This window comes from Podarcis filfolensis (genome assembly GCF_964270895.1).
Source record: "Podarcis filfolensis genome assembly, chromosome: 6".
Taxonomy (NCBI): domain Eukaryota; kingdom Metazoa; phylum Chordata; class Lepidosauria; order Squamata; family Lacertidae; genus Podarcis; species Podarcis filfolensis.
The window spans coordinates 90,181,407-90,207,163 of record NC_139609.1 but is presented as its reverse complement, the minus strand read 5'-3'; the positions used below and the strand labels follow the sequence as shown (position 1 = coordinate 90,207,163).

The 25,757-nt window shown below is 45.1% G+C and overlaps 1 protein-coding gene across 4 annotated transcripts in view; it reads right to left on the bottom strand.

Moving 5' to 3' along the window:
• Positions 1-25,757, bottom strand: part of SLCO4A1 (solute carrier organic anion transporter family member 4A1) — a 64,160-nt gene that overhangs the window by 8,741 nt on the left and 29,662 nt on the right. For all 4 annotated transcript variants that reach the window (XM_083618549.1, XM_083618548.1, XM_083618547.1 and 1 more), the window contains exons 2-11: positions 22,623-23,619; positions 20,891-20,981; positions 18,340-18,461; positions 15,484-15,595; positions 8,700-8,854; positions 6,734-6,929; positions 4,887-5,052; positions 2,885-3,054; positions 1,470-1,534; positions 3-151 (exon numbers count right to left, since the gene is read on the bottom strand). In XM_083618549.1, coding sequence (XP_083474675.1) covers positions 3-151; positions 1,470-1,534; positions 2,885-3,054; positions 4,887-5,052; positions 6,734-6,929; positions 8,700-8,854; positions 15,484-15,595; positions 18,340-18,461; positions 20,891-20,981; positions 22,623-23,442 — 2,046 coding nt within the window. In that variant the 5' untranslated portion in view covers positions 23,443-23,619. The remainder of the gene's footprint in view (positions 1-2; positions 152-1,469; positions 1,535-2,884; positions 3,055-4,886; positions 5,053-6,733; positions 6,930-8,699; positions 8,855-15,483; positions 15,596-18,339; positions 18,462-20,890; positions 20,982-22,622; positions 23,620-25,757) is intronic.

Below are 25,757 nucleotides of genomic sequence, written 5' to 3'. Positions count from 1 at the left end.
ACCTTGTATATAACACCTGCGACCAGGGTGTATCGACTCATAGCAAAGTTCTGGTAGACATAGCACGATCCTTGTTCACCGCACTGGTTCTGCCAAAGGAGACACGACCTGTCAATCATCGAGCCAAAAGCAATTGGTCCTGGAATACCACCTACGCAAAGACAGAAATGAGAGAGACGCCTGCTGTTGGATAAATCTCACACTAGCCATGCTCCACCCAAACCAATTCTAGCATATCTGGAAACGTTGGTATTGCGGACCTCTGCGGGAAGCCTTCTGTTGTGTTAGTTGGCATTAAATTTGGTCTGAAAATCCTGCTTCAGTGATTAGATGGAAATAATCACTGGAGAAAACTTGGGAAAACAGTACCTGCTTAGGTCATTTTATGATATCTTTTAAAAGGCCAGCTGCAAGACCAGTGTTTTATATATACACAAGCACACTCCCTTGAATAATAGCATGAATGTGTGTTTCTTGGGTGAATCAAAGTTCCCAGTCTGTTGACACAGCACAAGGATCTCTGCTCCACACTTTAATTCCTCAGAATGCAACAGTGCTCTCTAGAAATACAGGGCCGGATCCAATACTAGCCATACTCGGAGCAGAACCACTGAAATTAATGGACTTGACTAACATGGGTCCAATCTTTTCAATAGTTGTACTCTGACACAGGTGGTGCTGTGGGTTAAACCACAGAGCCTAGGACTTGCCGATCAGAAAGTCGGTGGTTTGAATCCCCGTGACGGGGTGAGCTCCCGTTGCTCGGTCCCTGCTCCTGCCAACCTAGCAGTTCGAAAGCACGTCAAAGTGCGAGTAGATAAATAGGTACCGCTCCAGCGGGAAGGTAAACGGCGTTTCCGTGTGCTGCTCTGGTTCGCCAGAAGCGGCTTAGTCATGCTGGCAACATGACCCGGAAGCTGTACGCCGGCTCCCTTGGCCAATAAAGCAAGATGAGCGCCGCAACCCCAGAGTCGGTCATGACTGGACCTTTACCTTTACTCTGAGCAGAACACAATGGACACAGAATGAGCCAGACTCTAGGCCCAGCTAGTCCAATTTATGGAGATCTCTATGCTGTAGTCTTTTCAGAATGGGGAGCTAGCCCAATGCTAAGCATTGGGTCATAGGAACATCACTGCCACAACAAAAGTAAAAAGAGGAGAGTGTCATCATGCTTGGACTAAATGTGTGCAGGTCTGCAGATGCTGACCATTTCTTTCCAAATACACACCATCCTACCTTCTCAGCTAACTTGTTTTTGTGGTGGTGGTTGTTTTTAAGAAGGAGGCAGTTGTATATTAAAGGTCAATGTGCCAACTGGTCCAACATTTGTGGGTTGTTGTTGTATTTTGCTTCTACAGACATATAGAATGTCTTCATAGCCTACATGATTTTATCCTGAGCAAGAGTTATGTCAATAAACATCATATGCAAGGAGTAGATTATTAGATCTTAGCTGTATAGTGTACCAAGTGTCCGGACTACAATCCATTGGATCCCCAGAGCAAACGATCGCTGCCTGTCTGAGACGCACCTAGGAAGCATAAGACAAAACATTTATAAATGACAGCGAGCAGGAACAACCCTTGAGCAGCGCAGCAGCTCTGTTTCCCATAATACCACCAAATTGTGGGTCTCAATAGTTAAGGGCACAGTGATCTGGTTCATGTTAAATATTAAAATGCCTCTGATATATAATTTTGTAAAAAGATCCTGATGGCTCAAAGTCATGGCAGTTGTTTCTGCCTACCAGAAAAAAAGAGACACAGATATTCAGTCCAACACATGTTCCAAAATCCTGGAAGCTATGTGATTCTCATTATACAGAACTCAAGCATGCCCATCTGGTTGCTAAGTGTCTCTGACTTGGTTGCATATATATGTGCAGCCAATATTAAACCAGACTGCAGCATGGTCATGTCAGTTTGCATTTCTTATTACAGAAGAGGGCCGTCTTTATCTGGGGGTGCAAGGGGTGCAAGGCACATGGGTGCCAAATTCTGGGGGACGCCAAATGTATACCGGCTCCCTCTCAATTGGCGGCAGTGAAAAGCAATGGAGCGAAAGTCTCCCCCCTCCCCCCCTTCCACAGCATCAAATCTTTTTTTCCCCTGCTGCGTCATTGTTACAGGTGAGTGATCCCCCCCCCAAAAAAGCTCAACAACTTCCTCCCTCTCCCATTAAAAAGTTAATTTGGGGGCAGCTAAACTAAATTTGGGGGCGCTGGGCAGATCTTTGCACCCCAGCGGCACATACGCTAAAGACAGCCCTGTTACAGAAAGTATTGATCTGATGTGTAGAGATCTTTCCCATTCTACTTAATTCAAGAGGGTTCTGGAAGCTTCTCTGTGTGAAAGATACAAGCAGAAGGTTCATGATGTTTGGGTTATTCTTTCAGAGAAGCTGAGTACAGCTGGCTTAAACTGGTTCTGTTATCTTTTTTCAGTCAAGGTCATGCTGGCTATAAAAATAGGCTGGAAGGAGCCTGGGTTTCACTCACTTTCTCTTCCTATCTCTTTTCTCTCTGGTGTGGTCTTCTGTATGCTTAGACTTATTATAAGTTATTGTAAGTTTAAGTTAAGTCTGCTGCAACTGGATTTCTTATGGACAGTGGCAATCCTGAATGTATTGGATTTTTGACCATTATGTTCATTTGCCTTCAGTAGCAGTAAAGCTCTGCTAGATGAAATATTAATTGCCTCTGGCCTATTTTGGGGGAATCCTACAACGTGTTTAAGTTTTTGCTCTGCTAACTGTACATTGGAATCTGCTCTGGATCAATATGGAGTAGAATTTCAATGACAGGTCAGTGGTCAGGGATGATGGGAGTTGAGGTTCTGCTGGGACAAGCTCTGAAGAATGAGATCAGGTCCTTGCGGCTTACCGTAAAGTGGCCGTCAGAGCAGGAATGCTGCTCAGGAATGTGAAGAGGATGACCACAAACATGAAAAGCAGGAGGAGGGTCTTTCTCTCACACGAGGAGGTACACTTTCCTGCGGTCGCCAAGCCAGATGCAACGGGAGCATCAAGTATACAGCTGCACTCGTGGTAAACCTTGTCAAGCATACAACAAGAGAAGGTCCCATTTAGAAGCAAACCACACGCTCTGCCAAAACACGCTACTTTCCCACATGCTGGGAAGCAAACATTTCATTTCATTTGCATATTGAGGTGGCACCACAACTTGGTGATAGAACCTGTGTTTTGCATGCAAAAGGTCCCAGATTCATTCTTGGACAGCTCTAGGTGGGACTTGAGAAGATCTCTGTCTGAAACCCCAGAGAGTCACTTCCAAACAGCACTGAGCAGCTTCCGACAACCTGGTGAGCTCCAGATGTTTTGGACTACAACTCTCATCAGACTAGTCCAAAAACATCTGGTGGTTACCAGGATGTCGGAAGCTATTATAGACAATGTTGAGATAGAGCAACCAATGAGGCACACACCTCATACATTCCAGGATGGTTTCTACACTTTGTGTTAATACAAATGAATAAAAATTACATGCACACACACACACATTTGAAAGGGAAATTGTTTTAGAACCCCCTCCCTCCCAGTTAATTTTAGCTCTGTCCACAGCTTGACTAAACTGTGATGAAGCAGGCTTCATGGCATCTACAGGTGTCAGGCGTCAGAGTATTCAACTGCCATCGGTAGATTGCCAGGAATAGATAAGACAAGGAAAGTTCTTACCAATGCTTTTTATTTAATATTCACAAAGAGAGGCTTAGAAATGCAGCCTCTTGGAGTAATGGTGTTGCTCCGAGTGAAACCCCACCTCCTCCGTCTATCCCACTTCCTCATGAGTCATTACTACAGGTGCTGGGAAGGGCCTTTTGCCTTTGAGTTCTTTGCTCTCCTACTTTCAAGGCCTGCTGTGTTCTGGGAGGGGGGTGTCTGGAATGCTTTATAAAGACACTGAGTCCAACAGCTGTCTCTCCCCTGGTGCTTCTTCTTCCTCCTCCTTCTCTCCCATTATTTCCCAGCTTTTCCCCTCATCTGCCTTTTGAGCTGTGACCTCCCTCAAACCCCTGTTATAATTCTGAATTGTCTCCTTCTTCTCTGGAAGGGTCAGGCTGGAGAAGCTGTTAGAATATTCCATTCCACCTTAAGAACAGACGTGTGGAACTGTTGTATGTCACATGTCTGTTTACACTCCAGCACAGCTTGCTGGGAACTTCTGTTTGTGTATAGCTTTTGCTTATGCTGCCTTGCTTTGGACACAAAAGGGATCAGACATGTTTTCCTTTTGTCCTGATGTATGGGTGGCGCGGTGGGTTAAACCACAGAGCCTAGGACTTGCCAATCAGAAGGTCGGTGGTTCGAATCCCCGCAACAGGGTGAGCTCCCGTTGCTCAGTCCCTGCTCCTGCCAACCTAGCAGTTCGAAAGCACATCAAAATGCAAGTAGATAAATAGGTACCACTCCAGCGGGAAGGTTAACGGCATTTCCATGCACTGCTCTGGTTTGCCAGAAGCTGTTTAGTCATGCTGGCCACATGACCCGGAAGCTGTCTGCCGGCTCTCTCGGCCAAGAAAGCGAGATGAGCACCGCAACCCCAGAGTTGGCCATGACTGGACCTAATGATCAGGAGTCCCTTTGCCTTTACCTATGCTGTATAAACTGCTTGTAAATATGTTTACACATACTCTCTCGGCACTTCTGTTTGCGTGTTGTCTCTGCTGAGTTGTGTGCTCCAGCTTTTGAAGCTGTGAGTCGCAGATGCTGCACCAAGGACTGGAGATTGCCCGGCACACTGGCCAGTGGACTGGAGCCAGCTGGGGGCCTGCCAATTGCCCCCGTTTCCTTGGTTGTATGCCACCATTCCTCCTCTGCCCAGACCCTGACAACAAGACAGAGCAGGTATTTTCTGTAGATCATACCTTTTTCCCGCTGTCATGGCTGGTTGAAACCTTCTTACATCCTGCGTGGCAGGGGGAGTAATACATGATTCCATCATTCCCACACACGGGGCTGTACATCTCTCGCAGACAATCACACTCCACATTGCAAGGGGCGGACAGGTTGAGGCGGCCTTCGGGTAAGATGCTGGACAAAGCATAGAAGTTGCCAACACACACAACATTTAGCCTCTTGAAGTGTCCACAGATGGACCACATTCATAAGGTACATTTAATGCATTACGACACCACTTTAGACAGCCATGGCTTCCCCCAAAGGATTATGGGAGCTGCAGTTTGTTAAGGGTGCTGAGAGTTTTTAGGAGGCCTCTGTTGCGTTTGCCTCCTAGGTGGGTCATAAGGAAAGGGTTAAATGAGTGTGATGTGATTGGCCAGTGGGAATGCAAGGGAGGAGTAAAAGTTAGAGTGGGAGGTTTTGAAAGTCAGTTGAGGTTTGGGAGTTGAAGAAGGAAGAGGGAGGATTAGGTGTGGGTTGGTAGAGTTGTATTGTGAGAGAGTGACAGGAATTATCAGGTGGAGGGGCTGATCTGTCGAGAAGGGCTAAAAATATTGTCAAGCTGGAGCTATCACGAGTAGGAGACAAGGGAAAATACAGTTATAAATATGAAGAAGAGCTGCGGAAGGGACATGGAAGAGACCTGAGGGCCTCGGATATAAGGTTGCCAGGTTAATGAGCTAGATTGACGTGATAATAAGGACTGACAAAACCCGGAACCAGGAGGAAGGAACGTTGGATGAAGATTGGACTTGCTTGTATTTTTTTTTATATACCATTAGAACTGTTTTATAAAATTGATGAACATTAGAAAAATGTTGGAATGAAATTACTTGGCTTTAGCAAAAATGTTTAAAGAATTATGAAAGAATGTTATGGTTATGAGAAGCTGGTAAGGACAAGATTTAAGTTTTAAGCTTTAAGATTTATCTTATTATAGAAAGATAAGACTAAAACAGTTTAGGGTAATGTAATGACAGAATATTATGAAATATGGAAAGGATTTGCTGGGATAATTAACAACTAGGATACAAAGAAAGGGAGGAGGAGGAGGTCTAAGAAAGAAGGTAATGACAGTTGAGGATTTGGAAATAATGAATTCGCTTCTTAAATGTTTTTAATTGTTTGTGATGTATTGTTGTATTTTTTCTCTCTTTTTTCTTTTTTGTTTGAATCTGTACTTTTTTTGTTTTTATTTTTTTTTGAAACATTTTGAAAATTCCAATAAATATCATTTAAAAAAAAAAAGGAATTATCAGGTGGAGTCAGATAGATAGTTGGAATAATCAGTTTAAAGTTGTTAAGAACGGATAGGTCAGTAAGAAACTAAGATTAAGAAACGGCCAAGAAAAATTAACTGAAACCATAAGCTTGTTCCTGCATTTAAAAATAAACTTGATTATTTGTTAATGTTAACATCTGTCTGGACTCCGTGCGTCCCTGTGAGAAATGGGGTGGTGGCAGCGGAAAAAGCAATCACAGTGGTGGCACAGGGTCAATAGACCGTCAAACATCCGGGGGCCCTGTGTGATCGCCACAGCTCCCCACAGAACTACAATTTTCAGAGGGGTTTAACAATCAATATCCCTCTTCCCAGGGGAAGTTTCCCATAGTTTCTCTCTCCACCCTTCCATTTTAACTAGGCTGCAAGTCCGAGGTTAATGGCCCGAGGTCACCCAGGGAGCTTCATGGCTGAGTGGGGATGGGAAACCTGGTCTCAATTTCATACATTAATAATCCCGAGTTCCCCCCTTTGCTGCATCCTCAGCATCAATAGCATCAGCAGAGTGACATGGCTTATCATGTCTCCTACCTTCTGTCATACATCTGTGTCACTCCAGCCATGGGCATGTTGGGGCAGTCGATGAAAAAGATGAAAATGGCCAGCAAGCTGGACATGGTGCAAAACAAACAGAACTTGATAATCCCCGAACAGCGCAGCTTAAATTTGTTCACGATGAAGCCTCCGAGGAATGTGCCCCCGCCTCCGGCTGGAACCACGAGGTAGCCTTCCAAAAGGAGAAGAAATCGGCAAGATCACATATGTGGTTAAGGTGCTTTCCTTTATCTTTTGCAATCACGCCCGTCTGAAAACACAGCTCTTGGCAGCACAGACTAAGAATCTCTTTGTGATGGGACAGATCTCCCTCTGATCTCGAACACAGGCTGCAAGAACACTGGAAGGAATAACTAGTATATGTTCAGCAAAACAAATAGCCTCAGAAAGCTTGTGATGCAATTGGGTCCCTCCAGGCTGGTGGGGTATTTGTTTGTGGATGGGCAGACTCTGCAACTTGCATTTGATGCAATAACTGTGCATTAGTGGTGCATTTGCACTGGGCCACCCCCAAACCATTCTGCTTTATTAGTTGCTCTGCTTCTTCAATATTATCACATTTTTTGCAAAGCTGGAGGGGCACTCTTTGCTGCAGCACGTGAAATGAGTGTTTGGCGGAGGGGACCCAGATCAGCAGGGAGCAAACGGGACATGAGCCAACTGGGAAATGAAGCAGCGCCTCCAACCTGAGACTTTACTGAAAGCAGGATTGCATAAAACCAACTTGATGCCAGCTGGAACATACATCATTAGGAATGCAAACAAAAAAGGCTTGCCCTGGCCAGTATCTGGACGGGACACCAGCTAGGGACTACCATTTAAGCAGCTCTGAATACGAATTACACAGCCATTTACTGTGTGGGGTGCCATTTAGGAGTTGGCTACCTGGTGACTGTAACCACTAGGGGAGCTGGTTGTGCAGCCTGGCGCCAGGCTAGAGCCAACACCCTTTGGATTGGCCCTCTGCTATCCCAGACCCAGAGCTGGAAGTGAGAAGCTTCCATGGTTACACTGTACTCATTTCTGGAGTAATTCTGTTCACCCAGGCAGCCCTTCCTGAGCTGGCAGTATTATTATTAAATTTTATGATTAGTCTGACCCCCTCCTTTGGTAATGCTCAGAACTCTAGCCCAATGGTTGCCATTAATTTGATTCTGAATTGATTTGATTCTGAATTGATTTTAGAATGTATTTCAATTAATTGATTGTGATTTTATGTCAATTGTGTTCCTTTTCCTGTTGTTAGCCGCTGTGAGCCCAGCTTCCGTTGGGGAGGGCGGGATATAAATAAATTATTATTATTATTTATTATTATTATTATAGGGGCTTCTGGGTGGGGTGGCCGCTTCCACTTTACAGAAAATAAAGATAAAATCCATCAACAGCCCTATGCCAAAAAAGTGCGACAGAAGAGGATGCAGTTTGTCATACAATTTGCGTAATAGAACCAATCTCTCTCTCCCCCCCCCAATATTTTATTCAAGTTGGCACCCCTACCAGTTCAGACAACACACTAAGCCAAACCTTGCCTTAGGCCAACACCATGTTGAGTTGCAAAACCGGGACAGACATCTTCCCATCTGTACTCACGTGACCTGGGCAAGATAACAGAACCCAGAAGATGCGCTTTTTTCGGGGTGAGTTCTCAGTGCAAAATTGTGCGAGTTCACGGTGACCAAATGGCTGCTGGGCTATCGCAGGGGGGAAACGGGGTGTCCCAGTTTTCCCGGGACATTTGTGGGGTATGCAACACAGTGCAGCAGCAAAAAGGACTGGTTAGCAGCAAAGTGGCTGCCAGCCTCTGTTCAGAGACACTTCCATTCATGTGGGTCTCACTGTACCAATGTTTGGCTTAGCATGTTGTGCGAACCAGGCCGTACACGCCCAATTGCTTAAGAAGGTGTAAGCAACCTGCAATGGCCCCTTACAAACATTTCCTTACCGAACAAGGTTGCTGCTTCCGAGGCACTTAAGCTAAACTGGGATTCCAGAAACTTGGGGCCGAAGGTGGACATCCCAGCAATGAGTGTGGCTTCTGTTGCTCCAGCTAAGCAAAGGAAGATGAAGGTTGGGTTCTTCAGGAGCAGCAGCACTGACCTGCATTGATCCAAGAGCAGAGGAAAAACAGCATGTTGAAACAAGCTCAATCTCAATCATCTAAACTCCCATTCAAGTCCCATATTAATTGTCAATGCTTTGATTGGTAATTCTATGTGGTAGCCTGGTTTCTTCCAAGTTCTTGTATACTTTACATATGTGTACAACATTTTTGTCCCATTTTTCTTCCAAGAAGCCCATAGTCCCCCTCTCATCTTCACATTATCCTTGTGACGTAGGCTAGGCTGAAAGAGTAAGTTTCCATGGCCGAGGAGGGATCTGAAACTTGGTCCTCCCCAGTCATAGTCCAGCATTCCAAAACTTGCACCACGCTGCACCTCTAGGTAAAGGTAAAGGGTCCCTGGACAGTTATGTCCAGTCAAAGGCAACTATGGGGTTGTGGTGCTCATCTTGCTTTCAGGCCGAGGGAACTGGCGTTTGTCTGCAAACAGCTTTCCGAGTCATGTGGCCAGCATGACTAAACTGCTTCTGGCGCAATGGAACACCGTGACGGAAACCAGAGCGCACAGAAATGCCATTTACCTCCCTGCTGCAGCGGTACCTATTTATCTACTTGCACTGGCATGCTTTCGAATTGCTAGGTTAGCAGGAGCTGGGACAGAGCAACTGGAGCTCACCCCGCTGCGGGGATTCAAACCACTGAACTTCTGGTCGGCAAGCCCAAGAGGCTCAGTGGTTTAGACCACAGCGCCACCCGCGTCCCTTCTATTCCTGTTAACTTACACCTGCTGGTTCATTTTGGCCTTCTGTGCAACATTTAACATTCTGCTAGGGAATCCCAGAACCACTGACACAGATATGTGGAAATCCTGGTGCTACACCAGATGGTTCCTTCTTACCCTCCAGCTGTTCAATAAGAAACACTTTGAGGGGATCCTCTGTAAGAAGTTCTGGTACAAGAAGACCAAACCAGAGAGGGAAATGTCTCAGCAGAGAGGTCGACTTGTGTTCCTTGCAGTATGCCAAAAACCATCCATGCGTCTTGTAACTGCATGCATGCAATTTTGGAGGTGCACTTGCATTTTGAAGTTTTGGAAAGCTGTATGGCAAGACTTGAAATTTGGCTATTCGTTTATCTTATTTACATCCTTATGTAGGTGTCACTTCATTATTTTGGACTTTTGCACAGTCGGGGCAGATAAAGAGTTCGTGTTTCTTTTTTAACAACTTGATGTGAGAATGTATGTGGAGAAAATGGAAACTGGAACTTAAGTGGATTTACTGACAATTAAATAGATGTCTCTGTTTCCATGGAAATTGTTTTCTGCATGAACTTGTGATTGGTTGTGTTTGCAACTGCCCCCACCCATTCTGACAGCTGGAATGTGGCCCCAACAGCTTTTAATCCAGGAAATGTGGCCCTTTATTCCCCTCCAAAAAAGGTTCCCCACCCCCAATTTAAAGGAAACTAGACGGGAAAACACAGAACACTGACATTAATACATGTGGAAATAAGCACCAAATAATTAAACTACCCAGGAACTAGACATATGAATAAGCCCTCTGCAGGATGGGTGTCGAAAGATATTTTAGCATATATGACATGTGGCAATTATTTCTGTATTTTTCTCCAGAAAGTGATTCCAGCTGTGAGCCTTTCTCCTGGGTACAGAAAAGGCCTTGGGGAACTAAGATGGTCCCAATTATCTATCCCTCTCTCGGATATGAAGAGCAACCAAATTCAACAGGATTTCTTCTGCACCAAGTTGAATCTCTCTGTTATACAACTTTATGAAGTCCTTTACCCCCTTTGCAATGGAAGTGACAGCACAGTTGCAGCCCAGGGAAGACTTGCAGTTGTTGGTACGTAGTAAACTGTGCTGGGCTTCTGAACCAACTTGGAAAATGCCAGGCAGCTGCGTTCTTCTCCACAAGCAATGCTCGGAATGATTCATCACTCTTTCCCGATGCGCTTCTGTGACATGTATCCGAAGATATATGCACCCAGTCTGATAACATAGTCCAAGCAGAAACTAGGCATTTGAGGTGTGGAATCTAAGCTGCTTTATTACAGTGGTACCTCTAGTTATGAACTTGATTCATTCCGGAGGTTCGTTCTTAACCTGAAACTGTTCTTAACTAGAGAAGAAGAGTTTGGATTTGATATCCCGCTTTATCACTACCCTAAGGAGTCTCAACCCATGGTCTGCAAAAATGGCATTGTTTTGAAACATGAAACAGTTATTTGATTACAAACTTTAACTGTCTTGGGACACAACCCATACAATCCATAACTTTAAAGTCATTCTAATTTTCATGGGAACAATTTGTAGAACTAGTTATGGTGAATGGGCTTTCACCAGCCTAGTGCCCTCTAGATATTTTGGACTACAGCCCCCCATCAGCCCCAGCAGGGTAGGTCATAACTATTGCTTTCTTCCTATATAAATACACATGTAAGGCTGTCACCATGCAGCCCCCATTGGAGAATTTGTAGCATCTCATCAGAATGCTGCATTTGCATGAAGCCAGGGGTAGATGGGGTTGGAGAACAACAAAGCAGAGGTCACAGCCACTAGTTAATTTATAAAAATGCAACACTGACTCCCTTCTATTTCATCTTCATCATCGTCAGTAAACACTAGATGCAGGAAAATGAAAGGAAAGATAGTGTCAAGTTTTCGGTTATCGGCTGAGAAACAGCTGAGAAGAGGCTGACCTTCTCTGATCCTTTTTGATGATGTTCTGTAACAACAGCTGTTGAACGATCCTCTCTCCCTGGGTGTTTTCTCAGATAGGCATGTGGTTCAGGAACACAGCAGTTAGTGAGAATTACATGTCTCTAACCAGCGAAATCCACAGAAAGCTAATCTTGTTCTTAAATGTTACTTTGAGAACAAGACTTGCTTGTACCAGATTTCATTCAATTTGTTGTGCTTTGCGGGGGACAATGCTTTGCAATGTTCCCATTCTATATGAATTTAGGAAAAAGAAATTAGCAACACCAGAAATATGTCGATCAGAGGAGTGCATAAGAAAATGGTGGATCAGGCCCAGCTAGTCCAGCAAACTGCTCTCACGGTGGTCAAACAGTTGTCTGTTGGAAACCAGGGAGCAGAAACAATTTCTGCAGGCTTTGGTATAAAGGTAAAGGTAAAGGGACCCCTGACCATTAGGTCCAGTCGTGACCGACTCTGGGGTTGTGGCACTCATCTCACTTTACTGGCCGAGGGAGCCAGCATACAGCTTCTGGGTCATGTGGCCAGCATGACTAAGCTGCTTCTGGTGAACCAGAGCAGCACATGGAAATGCCGTTTACCTGTCTCAGTAGTGCAATGGGGCCTTCCACACCCTCCCCTCCCTCCATGCACCCCCATGGCTCCCCCAAATCAACTCTGAAAAACCCCCAGAACATAGCACAGGGAGGGAGGTGAGAGGGGAGATCATCCCATCAGCCAAGCAGAAACGTTTGCGCTGGCAGCACAATCACCTTAGTGCTATGTTGACTTCCACCCTGAGTTTGCTGTTTTCCTTTTCCTTCCCTGCCCCCTTTCCTTTTGTGCTGTGTCGTTTTAATTCTGAGGGAAGGCTCCCTGAAGCTAGAAAGCCTGTAAATCATCGGTGGATAAGCACTTGAAGATAAGCACCTGGAGTGAAAAGTAAAGCAAACTCTTGAGTTCTCTCGGCTTCTATTTTGCATCTCTGTTGTTTGGGTCATACGCCGACCAGCATTTAAATGCTATTTCTGAATTTAATTTCCGTATAGAAGAACTGAGCCATAATCTTGGAAAGTGGCACCAGGTCAAGAATGTCACTCAGTAAGTAGGCTGAAATTTCTTCAGGATACTCTTTCTGCATAATACATACAAATTGCCTGGCAACCAACCCAGGTGGGCCACACGCCAGAGGAGACTTATGGGTGCTTAAGCCCACCGGCATCCTTTATTATCCTCTATTATTATTTATTTCAGCAGGCCTACCAAGGCATAGATTGCTGTTGCCTATATTTTTACTTATCTGCGTTTGAATGAGAATTATGGTATTTTATGCACATTTTAATATAGTTACTTCGGGTTTTACCTTCGATTTTATTATGCAAACCCAGTGTTGGCTGGTTCCTATTGAGGCTGGTGAGGCAAAAGCCAGTATACCTGGCAGAAAATGTGCAGCATTTGGACAAGATGCACATCCATACCTATTTGTAAACACCCAGGTACATGTGTGTCTGGGTATTGGGTAGGGATGATGGGTAAAGATAAAGGGACCCCTGACCATTAGGTCCAGTCATGACCGACTCTGGGGTTGCAGCACTCACCTCGCTTTATTGGCCAAGGGAGCCGGCGTACATCTTCCAGGTCATGTGGCCAGCATGACTAAGCCGCGTCTGGTGAACCAGAGCAGCGCATGGAAACACTGTTTACCTTCCTGCTGGAGTGGTACCTATTTATCTACTCACACTTTGACGTGCTTTCGAACTGCTAGGTTGGCAGGAGCAGGGACTGAGCAACGGGAGCTCACCCTGTCATGGGGATTCGAACCGCCAACCTTCTGATCGGTAAGCCCTAGGCTCTGTGGTTTAACCCACAGCACCACCCGCGTCCCACTAAAAGGCAGAGAGGCCAGGAGGAGGAGGAGGAGGAACCAAGTCAATGACAGGCAGTGGCAGAGCCAATGATAGGTGGAGCCAGAGCTAATGACAAGCAGAGCTAACTAATTCTGGTTCCGTTTTTGCCCAAGGTGGGGGTCGAACCCATAACTCTGAGATTGAGAGTCTCCTACTCTGCTGACTGAGCTTTGATTAAGCAGTTTAGGCATCGTTCAAAATAAATAAATAATAAAATACATGAGGTGCATAAGAACGCTTAGCAGTGCATTGGAAATGTGGGTGTAAAGAATGTCATGTAGTAATGATTCTACCCTGATCATATGCGGATGGGGGAGAAATCTAATCAGCTAGGGTGGTCATGAATCCTACTTCACAGAGGACTGTCCTCTGAATGACTCAGGACCCAGACATCTAAAAGACCATCTCCTGCCTACAGACCCTCTTGGATGCTGAGATCTGTAGAAGAGACCATCTTGTTACTTTATAAGCTTGACTGAAGTCTGGCATCACTTTCAGTGATGCCATCCAGCTCTTCCATGCAATGGGGGAGTCTCGATTGGGCCAGGATCTGTGCACTTACACCAGTATGGATGTCAAATCACTTCACGTGTTAGCCAAAAGCAGAGAGAGGGAGCCTGACTAGCTTGCAGAGCCTGGAGATCCCTCCAGGCGTATTCTCCCAATGTCTGCTGCAGCAGGGGTCATCTGAACTCCCCTGCGATGTCCAAGCACATACTACTATTCAGTGCCTCTCTTTAGCTCTGATGTCACATAGCTCGGCCTGCCTGGGGCTGATGGGAATTGTAGTCGAAAGCATCTGGAAAGCACCAGGTTAGCAAAGGCTGCTCTAGTCAAAGCGATGCACTTTCAGGTTGACCAGTTCTCTAAATCATTCCCAGTGAAATCAGGAGGACTTGGTTTTATAGGTTGTGCCTACAAAATGCTATACTGCAATAATTATGAATCGCCATGGAAATAAATGTCTTTTGCTTAAGGCAGCCTTTCCTAACTTGGTGTTCTCTAAACTAGATGATATGGAAGATATCTCCCATCATGAGGATGGGAGCTGTACCTCAAAATATATGGAAGACACCAGGTTGGCTAAGGACGTGTTAGCCAGTAGCAATGGATTGTACTCAATGGACAATAATGGCTAGTGTAAGGCAGTGGTGAATGTGTCAATTTTGATTTCCCTCAGTTTTTCATTTTTCCAATCATAAGTTCAGTTTTCAACATTTCTACACCAGTTTGAAATTTTTCATATACCGTATTTTTCGCTCTATAAGATGCACCAGACCACAAGACGCACCTAGTTTTTGGAGAAGGAAAACAAGGAAAAAAATATTCTGAATCTCAGAAGCCAGAACAGCAAGAGAGATCGCTGTGCAGTGAAAGCAGCAATCCCTCTTGCTGTTCTGGCTTCTGTGATAGCTGCGCAGCCTGCATTTGCTCCATAAGACGCACGCACATTTCCCCTTACTTTTTAGGAGGGGAAAAGTGAGTCTTATAGAGCAAAAAATACGGTATATATATATATATAAAGATCTCATGAAAATGTATACCATAGTATTTTTGTACAAATTTCTCCTAATACCCAGGTTTTTGTATGCAATATTGTCTAATAGACACATTTGTTTTGGTAAAGCAACATTCCGTAATATAACACATTTTTGGTATGTTATTTTCACACATATATGCATTTTCCCCCACACTTTATTCTAATATTTGCATTCTGTTCAAATTACTTAAGCGGAGAACAGTACTGAAAAGATTCTGAGAAGTCCAAATTTTGAAGGGCGGTGTCAGTTTTGTTATGGAAAGTGCAAATTAGGAAGATTCACCTTTAATTGTGAAGTGAATCAAATTTATTCCCCAATCTGTAACATCCATTTCCCGCGCCACAATGTGGCAGAACATTAACTTGTTTGTGGTTGAAGATCCAGGGGGAAGGAGCAAGGCTGTTGCAGAGTTTAAAGACAGTTAAGAAATAAATTGTTAAGATAATACTCCCTCCCCAATAAAATACACAGTTATCTGAATGACAGGTACAAGAAGTTCTCACCGTGGCAGGTCTTTAACCGTCTTCCCAAAGTCAGGATCTGAGGCTGTTTTGTGGCTGCCGTCTTTCAGCTGATGGGCCTCTGAAACTCTCATGACTATGTAGCGCTGAGAACCTGAAAACATACAAAGTTCAGTGTGAACCTTGCAGCTGGGGGATTTGGCCAGACTGGGGAATCGTCACAATTCAGAAATGTCCTCCATGCAGTATCCAAATGGCTGGGGGTTGTAGAGAGTGCCCTGTGTCCCCTTTCCAAATATCAACCTCCTTGCCAGTTCCGACCTCTGATCTCCGTGCATTTTGAACCTGTCTAGTGTCGTTGGCTAGAATATGCATCTGGGACAGGGGAGAACAGCGTTCAAATCCACACTTGCCCATGAATATCACTGAGAGGCCATGGGCTGGTCACTATCTCTCAGTGTTGCCTACCTCACAGTCAGGGAAGGGTCTCCTATGGAAATAATGAAGTTTAAGCTTCAGGGCTGCAGAAGCAACTTTAGTTCACATTGCTTAAAATTCTGGGGTCTAGCAGACCCAATATGAGTGGCGCGACCCGAATTCATTAATTTTTTGTTGCAAATATTTCTACAATCCCATACCCGCCAAGATTTCTCTGATGAAAATAAGGACTTCCTATTCCATAATAATAATAATTTTATTATTTATACCCCACCCATCTGATTGGGTTGCCCCAGCCGCTCTGGGTAGCTTCCAACATATACAAAAACATAAGAAAATATTAAACTTTTTTTTTTAAAAAAAAAAACCTTCCCTATACAGGGCTGCCTTCAGATGTCTTCTAAAAGTTGTATAGTTACTTATCTCCTTGCCTCAGGGGTCACATAATTCCATATCCTCCAAGATTTCTCTGATGAAAATAGAGATGTCCTACCACACCCTCCAACATTTTTCTGATGAAAAGAAGGACATCCTAGGGCAAAGCAGGACGTTATGGGATCAGATCAGAAACCAGGATGGCTTCTGTGAATCCGGGTCTGTCCCTGGAAAATAGGGACTGTTGGAGGGTCTGCAATCTCAAAGTTTGAGAGTCAGTAGCACAGATGTTGTAAAGGTGTGCTGATCTGTCATGGAACAACCCCACTGAAGCAGGTAACAATGGTTACCCAGACCTCATTGTTGGTTGTGAAGAGGCCCCCAGGACAGTTCAAGCTTTGGGGTCACAAAAATGTAGGTCCACCACTGCTCACAGGGTAGGATTGGGCTGCAAGTCATCAGCTATCTATGGTGGCCCAACAGAGACTCAATCAATGTCCTGGTTTTGCTGCCTGCACAGGCGTGCCACCAACTCATGGAAGGCCACAGGCTTTTCCCCTTACACCAACCAGCAGTGGCAAAGGCTCTCTAGACAAAGGTATTTCCTAGCTCTGCTGGCGAATGTCAGGAACTGAACCCTGGGACCCTTTTACATGCAAATCATGTGCTCGGCAGCAAAATGCCAACCCTCCCGTGTAGAGTTCAGTGCATGAAACATTATCTGCAACTCCAGCAGACCAAGAGAAGGTCAATTGACACATCAGAAGGAGGTGAGCATGGAAAAAATGGCATAAAAGGCAGCAGCAGGGCTGATCCAGAGGCTGAGCGGAGAATTTCAGTGCCTTGTCTGCTCTGAGCTTGGCTACCCAAAAGTATCGCACAATGAAAAGGGAGGGTGAGGGAATCTTAGGACACCACGTGTGTGTCATCAAGCAAGTTGCAAATAGCTCGTCAGCTTGTTTCAAAGTGATTTGGGACAAGGCCCGAGAGGGGAAGGAAGGCAACTGAGCAAAAGAGACGCCGGAGGAGGAAGATGTGGGGGAGAGAATTTGCATTGCTTTCATTTCTCCCCCTCCACAGGCAAATATGCACAGCATGACCGAGGTTCAAATGATAACACACAGGGCATAACAATGGCAGATTAACAAAGGCACGCTGTTCTGCAAATTCTGTTTCCTTTCCCTATTCGTCTCCCAGGGCTCCAGGATTCAGTCGGTCCGCTGCCAGCTAGCTGGTACATCCGTGCTAGGCCATGGTTTGGTGGAGCATAACGTACAAACAAGACCACTCGTTATTTTGTATTTTGATTAACGGAATAGTAAGCAGAATGAACTATTTCCCAAGCCTTACCATTTGTTATGCTGCCTATCTGTATTGTCCAGCCACATGCTGAAAGAGAATCTGACCACATTCTTAAGAACATCATGGGGAAATGCCTTATTCTGGGCCACTTTGTTTGTCCATGAAGTCTAGTGTTGCCTACACTGGCTTGCAGCAGCTCTCTAAAGTTTCAGGCTGGGGACATTCCCAGCCCTACATGGAGATGCCATGGAATTGAACCTAGAACTTTCTGCGTGCAAAGCAGGTGCACCAATGCTATGCTATGGCCTCTCCTGCTCATCAGGACAGGAGGGGTACAGTATTAGCATCCCTGCCACTTGGCAACCTTCCACTCTCTTGAGAAGGGCATGGGCTGAAGGTGACGGTGAAGGGACCCCTCACCATTAGGTCCAGTCGTGGCCGACTCTGGAGTTACAGCGCTCATCTCGCTTTAGTGGCCGAGGGAGCTTCCGGGTACAGCTTCCGGGTCATGTGGCCAGCATGACTAAGCCGCTTCTGGAGAACCAGAGCAGCACATGGAAACGCCGTTTACCTTCCCGCTGGAGCGGTACCTATTTATCTACTTGCACATTGACGTGCTTTCGAACTGCTAGGTTGGCAGGAGCAGGGACCGAGCAACGGGAGCTCACCCCTTCGCGGGGATTTGAACCGCCGACCTTCTGATCGGCAAGTCCTAGGCTCTGTCCTAGGCCCACAGCACCACCCGCCTCCAAAATGAGTTTAGTTGGGACACGCTTGACCTACCTGGCAGGCGATGAGGGTAGCCCAAGATGGGGATCGAAATCAAAAGGGATCCAGCCCCTGCGCCCAGGAATCCAATCCACCAAGCTCCAACCCACAGAGTATTGTCCGGTGTAAGATCAATTCTGCAGGTAAAGGGCAGAGGAGGAAGGTTACTCATTTATAACAATTCTCTTCCCGTATTCTGACAAACTGACGTCAGCCAAGAACAAGCCAGGGATGATCTAGACAAAATTCTTATGACGATGTCATAGTGCCCCTACTTCCCAACTGGTGGAGACTTTTGGAGGCGAGGGAAGCATTTTGCAATGATTAGAAATGAACCTGAATTCCACTTGAGTTGGAATTTAGCAGGCTGGGCTCATGTCAAGGCTCAAAGGCCCACTCTGGGATTCAAGATTAATAGATTGCAGGCTCAACTGGTTAAATTAATGTAAGATGAAAGTTTCTACGCAAGATTGAAATACCAAAACAGAGCGAGTGAGCAGAGTTTTTAATAACTGCCAATAGCTTTAGCAAAATTATCAGCACAGGTCAAACGGCCTCCCTTTCTTTTTAACCAAAATTATCTGTGCATTTGGCATATGCCCTTTTCATAAGACCACTTAATTGCTTATTGCTGCAGTAATCACTCCGTGAGCAGTGCTTTGGCCAGAGATAAAAGCGCTCCTGAAAAATAGCAAGGTATTATCCTTCTGCCTTCCCTACAAAGGAGCCCTTGACCCCAGAGAGAACCCTTGAATCACCCTCATGTTGAACAAAATTTTTTGCATGGGACTTCCTTGTAGAAACAACCATGAACAGATAAACCTCCCAAAGGGAACCGTTTGGTCACCTAGACCATTATCTTCTAATGTTATGGTTGGTGGCTGTCCAGGGGATGGCCAGAAGTTCTTTTTCCCCAAGCCCTACCAGCGGGAAATCACATGTGACCTTCCACATCCAAGTCATCTGTTCTGCCATGCAAATATGGCCTCTCCTTTAGCATCTAGAATACCACAGCTGTACTGGAATGGCTAGGATGCCATAGTACCTGGAGTGTACCTGAATTGTCATGTTTTTGATCCTGGTTCACCTGATTATCCTGATGTCTCTCCAGCCCTGATGTTCTTCTGTTCTGCCACCTGGCTTACCCTATGCTCTGGATTCCTTTTTATCCCCAACTTCTAGTTCCTGGTTCCAGGCTGCTGTCTCCAGCCCTGCCTGGTCCAAAGACTGAACCCGAGACTTTCTACATGGAATATAATAACAGCATCAGGAGAACCTTGCTGCATCAGGCCAAAGGCCCATCTCATCCAACACTCTGTTGTCTCATTGACCAGCCAGAACCCTCTGGGAAGCAACAACACCTTCTCCCTACTTGTGACTCTCAGCAACTAGGATTCAGAGGCATGTTGTCTCCAACGGTGGAGGTAGAACATAGCCAGCAGGACTGGTAGCCATTGATAACCTCATCCTCTTTTGAAAGCCCTATACAGCCTAGGACCCTCATACCTACGGGACTACCTCTCCTGGTATGTCCCACGGAGGAGCTTACGGTCTTCAAACAAAAACATCTTAGAGATCCTGGGCCACAGGGAGGTTAGGCTGGCCTCAACCAGAGCCAGGGCTTTTTCGGCTGTGGCCCCAATCTGGTGGAACTCTCTGTCACAAGAGACCAGGGCCCTGCGGGATTGACATCTTTCCGCAGGGCCTGCAAGACAGAGCTGTTCCACCAGGCCTTTGGCCAGGGCACAGTCTGACCCCCTCCTTCTGTAATCCTCACAGAACTCTAGCCCAATGGTTGCCATTAATTTGATTCTGAATTGATTTTAGTATGAATTGATTTTAGAATGCATTTCAATTAATTGATTGTGATTTTATGTAAACTGTGTTACTTTTACTGTTGTTAGCCGCTCTGAGCCCTGCTTCGGCCAGGGAGGGAGGGATATAATTTATATATATATAATGAGCTATGCATGCTTCAATATGGTCCAAGTCATCAGACGTGAATGGGCTAAAATTCTGAATGAATGTCGTTGGAGCTTCCTGTGACTGATGGCAGAGGCCTTCACAGTTCTTATGCTCTTGCAGTGAGAAGCTAATATTTAATTAATAAAATTAATAAAATCAGCAGTTGAGGAAGAACACAGTGATCACCGCTATGGGGCTATCATCTACTGGGGCTAGAAAGTTGCAGCCAATTGAAGCTGATCATAGGATCATAGAATTGGGAGGTTGGAAAAGACCACAAGGGTCATCTATTCCTTGCAGTGCAGGAAACTTTTGCCCAATGTGGGCTCAAACCCATGATTCTGAGATTAAGAATCTCATGCTCTATCAACTGAGCTAAGATGCATGACAGGACCTGTATGATACTTGGACTTAGGTATAATGTATTAAGTGATTTTCTGAAAATGCTGGAGTTGAGCTACATTTCATGTTTGAAGCCTGTTTTAGAGTTCAACAGGATGAGAGCAGATCGCTTGCATCTTTACTTTAAAAAAAACAAAAAACCTAGGTAAAAGGTTTAACAAGAATTTGCTGTGTCTGAGATAAAGAATGCTAAACTTACTGTCTTCCGATTTCGGTGTAAATGTTCAGAAAGATCCCTCCAACCAGATAGCCAGCTGCAGGACCCAATATGGCAGCAGTGTAGAAAATAGCTGGAAAAGATATCAAGAGAGACACTTGAAAAAGTTCAAAGTTCAAAAAGTCAGTTCTGAATTCTGAAGTTTTGCTGAAGTACAGATTTTTTTTGGGGGGGGGGGGAATTCTTTGCAGATGTACCATCAGTTTCTCCAAGTTCCCAACATTCTCTCGCTATCACTGTGGAACAGATGTTCGTTCGCCCACATTAGTACTGCAAAGGGAAAGCTTAAGTGCTGTTCGCCTATTAATTTTTGCCATAGGTGGGTCCAGAGATGGAGGAGAAATTTGATTCAGATTACATTTAAAGGCGAATCTGTGTAATTCTCACTCTCTGAAACAGTACGAGAAACGAAACACAGCCATTCTTTGAAATTCAGACTGCTCCAACTTTGGCAGTTCTCCAACCAAGCAATGTATCCAAAAATGCATATCCTGCGTTAAAGTGTGAAAAAAATCACATAAAAATGTATTGTTTCAGAGGGAAATGCGAAAATTGCATAGTTTGGAGAATTTTGCACTCAAATGGTGATGAATTCTCATGAAGACTTGCTCTTTAAAAAATAAAATAAAATTGCAAACAGAAATTGAAATGTGGAGAACTTAAGACTTAATTATCCTCTGTGCAAATTGCACTGAGATGGTGGCTTAGAAGGCAATTATAAAATTAATGGTAGTATTAGTAGTAGTAGTAATAATAATAATAGGACTGCAATTAATTCACTGTGCCTGAATAAATCTTAGGGCTTACCCCTTCTGCAGATGACAAGAGGAGGGATGCTTCTTGATTCCATTTTGTGGCTGATGAATGATACGCTGGCAGTCGCAGAGGGAAAACTCATTAACTCCTTTGCATTGCACAGCTCTTCAGCACTCAAGCTGGCTAATTGCTACACCTGTGACTAATGCTTCCTTTTGTGTGTACTATAATTCATTGAGATGGGGCGGGAAAGAGCATTGTGTGACAATGCTGCAAGGATCAGGCTTGCCTTGTGGAGCTAAGGATGTAGTCTGCTAGACAGCTGGTGCTCTTGCACAAGGAGGCAATATAAGGATAAATAATAACTAATATCTTATCCTACCCTCCAAATCTATCCAATGGGGCAGGTGTGTGGGAAGGAGAAAGCAACACCAACATGCCCTCCATGACAGAGGAGGGCTGCACTGAGGAGGAATGGTGGGAGCCTCCCCCTCCCCCTGCTCCTGAATCTTCCCAGGAGCAGGAGGACAGTGTAGATTTGGAACAGTGGTTTGCAGAGGGGCACAGTTTCAGAAGGCAGTAGCTGGGAAATACTGGATGGGGAACAGCTAGGAGATGAAACACTGGGAGAGAGAGGGTTAACAGATCCACTGTCTCTGGAAAGCATTCATCCGCTCTCCCCAAGGTCAAGAAGAGCTGAGAAAGTGGCAGAAAAGAAAGGACACAAATCACAGAGGGGACAAGCTCAGATTACAAGACGTAGCAGTGACATGGATTCATAGGGATGTAAAAGGGTGGGATTCTTAATTGGGAGCACCGCCCTTTCTTGGAGATGGGTTCTTTGTTCTCTGGCTGTGAGTATTAAAGTTTCTAACCGGTAAGAAGACTCCTTTCCCTTTGTTCTGCTTATCTACTGGCACGGAGGGAGGAAACCGATTCCCTGAAGCCTGACACTTACCAATATACACGGGGGAATAGTTGGACTTGACATTTTCATCCAAATAGGTCACTCCAAGAGTGTATAATGGCGTTGCTCCGATCCCGTGCAGGAACTGTCCGAGCATGAAGACAAACCGGTAACTGGAGAGGCTGGAGACGCTTTCTGTGCACCCCATGCTCTGATTGGAGGAGCACATGCCAATCTCCTCCGAGAAGTGTACTTCGTATTGGCTGGTGGTGAACTGGGGCAGCGCAAAGATGACCGACCCAATGCCCATGATCAACACCCCCCACCCCAGCCACCGCGGTTTGTGCCCATTCCCCCCAAAGTAACTGACAAACGTCAAGCACACGCAGGCGGCAATGTCGTAAGAGCTGGCAATCAGCCCACTCTCGTAGCTCCGGAGATCGAACCGCCGCTCTATGGAGGTGATGACCGTATTAATGAAGCCGTTCACGGTCATCCCCTGGAGGAAAGAAGCCACGCAGAGGAAGAACAAGACCCCCTTGGGCGTGTTGAAGAACTGTAAACAACTCGGTGTGAAGGCTCCCCATCCGCAAACCAGCACTTCTCCTTCTGAGGAGACGTATTTAATGCCTTTGCTGAACTGGCTCTTGTTTTCGGGTCCCTCGTCACAGAGGGGTTTAATGCAGGAGTCCGAAGGGCTGTTTGCGCTGGAGTATAAAGTGCCATTGCTCTCGGAAGTGTTGCAAGATTCCTTGGGACTGGTCGTATCAAAAGTAAGGCTGTTCTCCGCTGGGTTGGACGGGCTGGAGAAAATGAGTTTCTGGGTAAAGTTGAAGCCATTTTCTCCTGCCAAGTTGTGAGGCATTGCCATCAAAGAGGAGCCAAGAGGTGTGTTGTGCTTTTTTCTTTTTCTTTTTTTCTCCCTTCCCCAGGCTGGCTTGTGTTCTTCTAAGAGTGGGTGGAGGTCTCGGCTTTCAGAAGGGGAGAATTGGCAATAAGTGCACCGATGGGTATACAGGCAGTGCTGAGACCCTGAAACAGCTTCATTCTGGAAAGAAATAATCAGATGGAATGAGGAGGTGCACTTTTTATTTTATCACATTACATTCTTATCCTGGTTTTCTTCCACGAAGCAACACTCCCAACCATGCATTTTATCTTTTTTAAAATAATAATAATAATTAGTAAATTAAGATATCTTGAAATAAACACATACAATATACAGTAAAAGTAATAAGCGTAACAAATACAAATGCATGTAGAAATAGAAATATTATAGAATTTAAATGTAGACACAATGGGGAGGAAAACCTAAAAGCAACTGAGAATCTTTACACAGTATGTGACTGTCCGAAGGTCACCTAGCGAGTGACCACCAACTTGGATGGCTGTAAAAAAGAGTTACACAAATTCATGGAGGATAAGGCTGACAGTGCCTACTAGCTATGTTGGCTATGCCCTACCTCCTGGCTATATGCCTCTGAATGCCACTTGCAGGAAACCATTGGTGGGGTTGTGCTGAGGTCCTGATCGCTGGCTTCCTATGGCCATCTGGTCAGCTATTGTGATTTTGTTGAGATTCGTGCATTGCAGAGGGTTGGACCATGTGACTCGTGGGATCTCTTCCAAATCTACAATTATGTGATTCTATGTGCTTCCCACAGGTCAGGCCATGGTGTGGTTGCACTTTTAGCCCCAAACATTGCACCCACTTCCTGCAACAACAAATCTAACCAACCCAACTCAATGGTGCAACATTGGAAAGTGTCAATCACTTCTCCTACCTGGGCAGTTATCTTTCCACAAGGGCCGACATTGATGCCAAAATCCAGCATCGCTTGAGCTCTGCGAGTGCAGCTTTCTCCCTATTGAAGTGCAGGGTGTTTGAGGACTGGGAAATTCACAGGGAAACCAAAATGCTGGTTTACAAAGCTATTGTACTACCAACCTTACTGTATGCTTGTGAAACATGGACCACTTAAAACCCCATCTCCAACTCCTCAAAAGATTCCATCAATGGTGTCTCCAAAAAATTTTACGCACCACTTGGGAAGACAGGCGAAATAATGCCAGTGTACTGGAAGAAGCAAAGATCACCAGTGTTGAAGCAATGATTCTTCAACATCAACTTCGTTGGACTGGTCATGTTGTGCAGATGCCTGATTATCGTCTTCCAAAGCAACTACTCTATTCTGAACTTAAAAATGGAAAGCATAATGCTGATGGTCAACAAAAGAGGTTTAAAGACTCTCTCAAGGCAAATCTTTAAAAATGTAGTATAGACACCAACAACTGGGAAACACTGGCCTGCGAGAGCTTCAATTGGAGAACAGCCTTTACCAAAGGTGTCATGGCCTTTGAAGACGCTTGAACTCAGGACAAAAAGAAGAAACACGCTAAGAGGAAAGTATACTTGGCAAACCCTCACCATGATCAACTCCTGCCCAGAAACCTATGTCCCCACTGTGGAAGGACGTGTGGATCCAGAATTGGCCTCCACAGTCACTCATGGACTCACTGTTAAGACCGTGTTTGTGGAAGACAATCTTACTCAGCTACAAGTGATCGTCAAAGAAGAAGAAGAAGCACTTTTAGCACTTTTTAGCCACTTTCTGCAGCAGCTGGGCACTGCACATGGTTTCTATGCAGACCACGGATGTTCTCACTGTGTGGAGCTCCTACACATGAGTAGGATCTGATCCACTAGGATTTCTTTATCGTCAACTGTGCACAGCACATGGTTGTGGTAGGAAGCAGATAGGATGCCACGCATTACCAGCTGATGAAAAGTAGGGCTGTTATGCAACTAGTTCATATTTAGGATCATTTCATTAAGGATGTTTCTCTATTTCTCCTTTGAAATAGGTCAAGTTAATCCTATGGGGACACTTGTAATACAAGGACACTATCAGGAGAAGCAATACTTCCCCCGCAAAAAGGATAAGGATGAAAGAAATGCAGGGGGGAAAAGAAAACAATGTTTTAGAAGAGAAGCCCAGATGGAATGCATGCATTCCATGGATATGTTATTTTTTTGAAAAAAGAGTGATATATAATGGATCATTTTCCTGGGCTTTTAAGCTGTCTTCAGAATAGAAAAGGTTCCTTTTGTGGAGTGTTCTGGTTGTTAATAAATAGGTTTACTCTCTGTCCCATCTCAAAGCACTGGGGTGCAAATATATATTG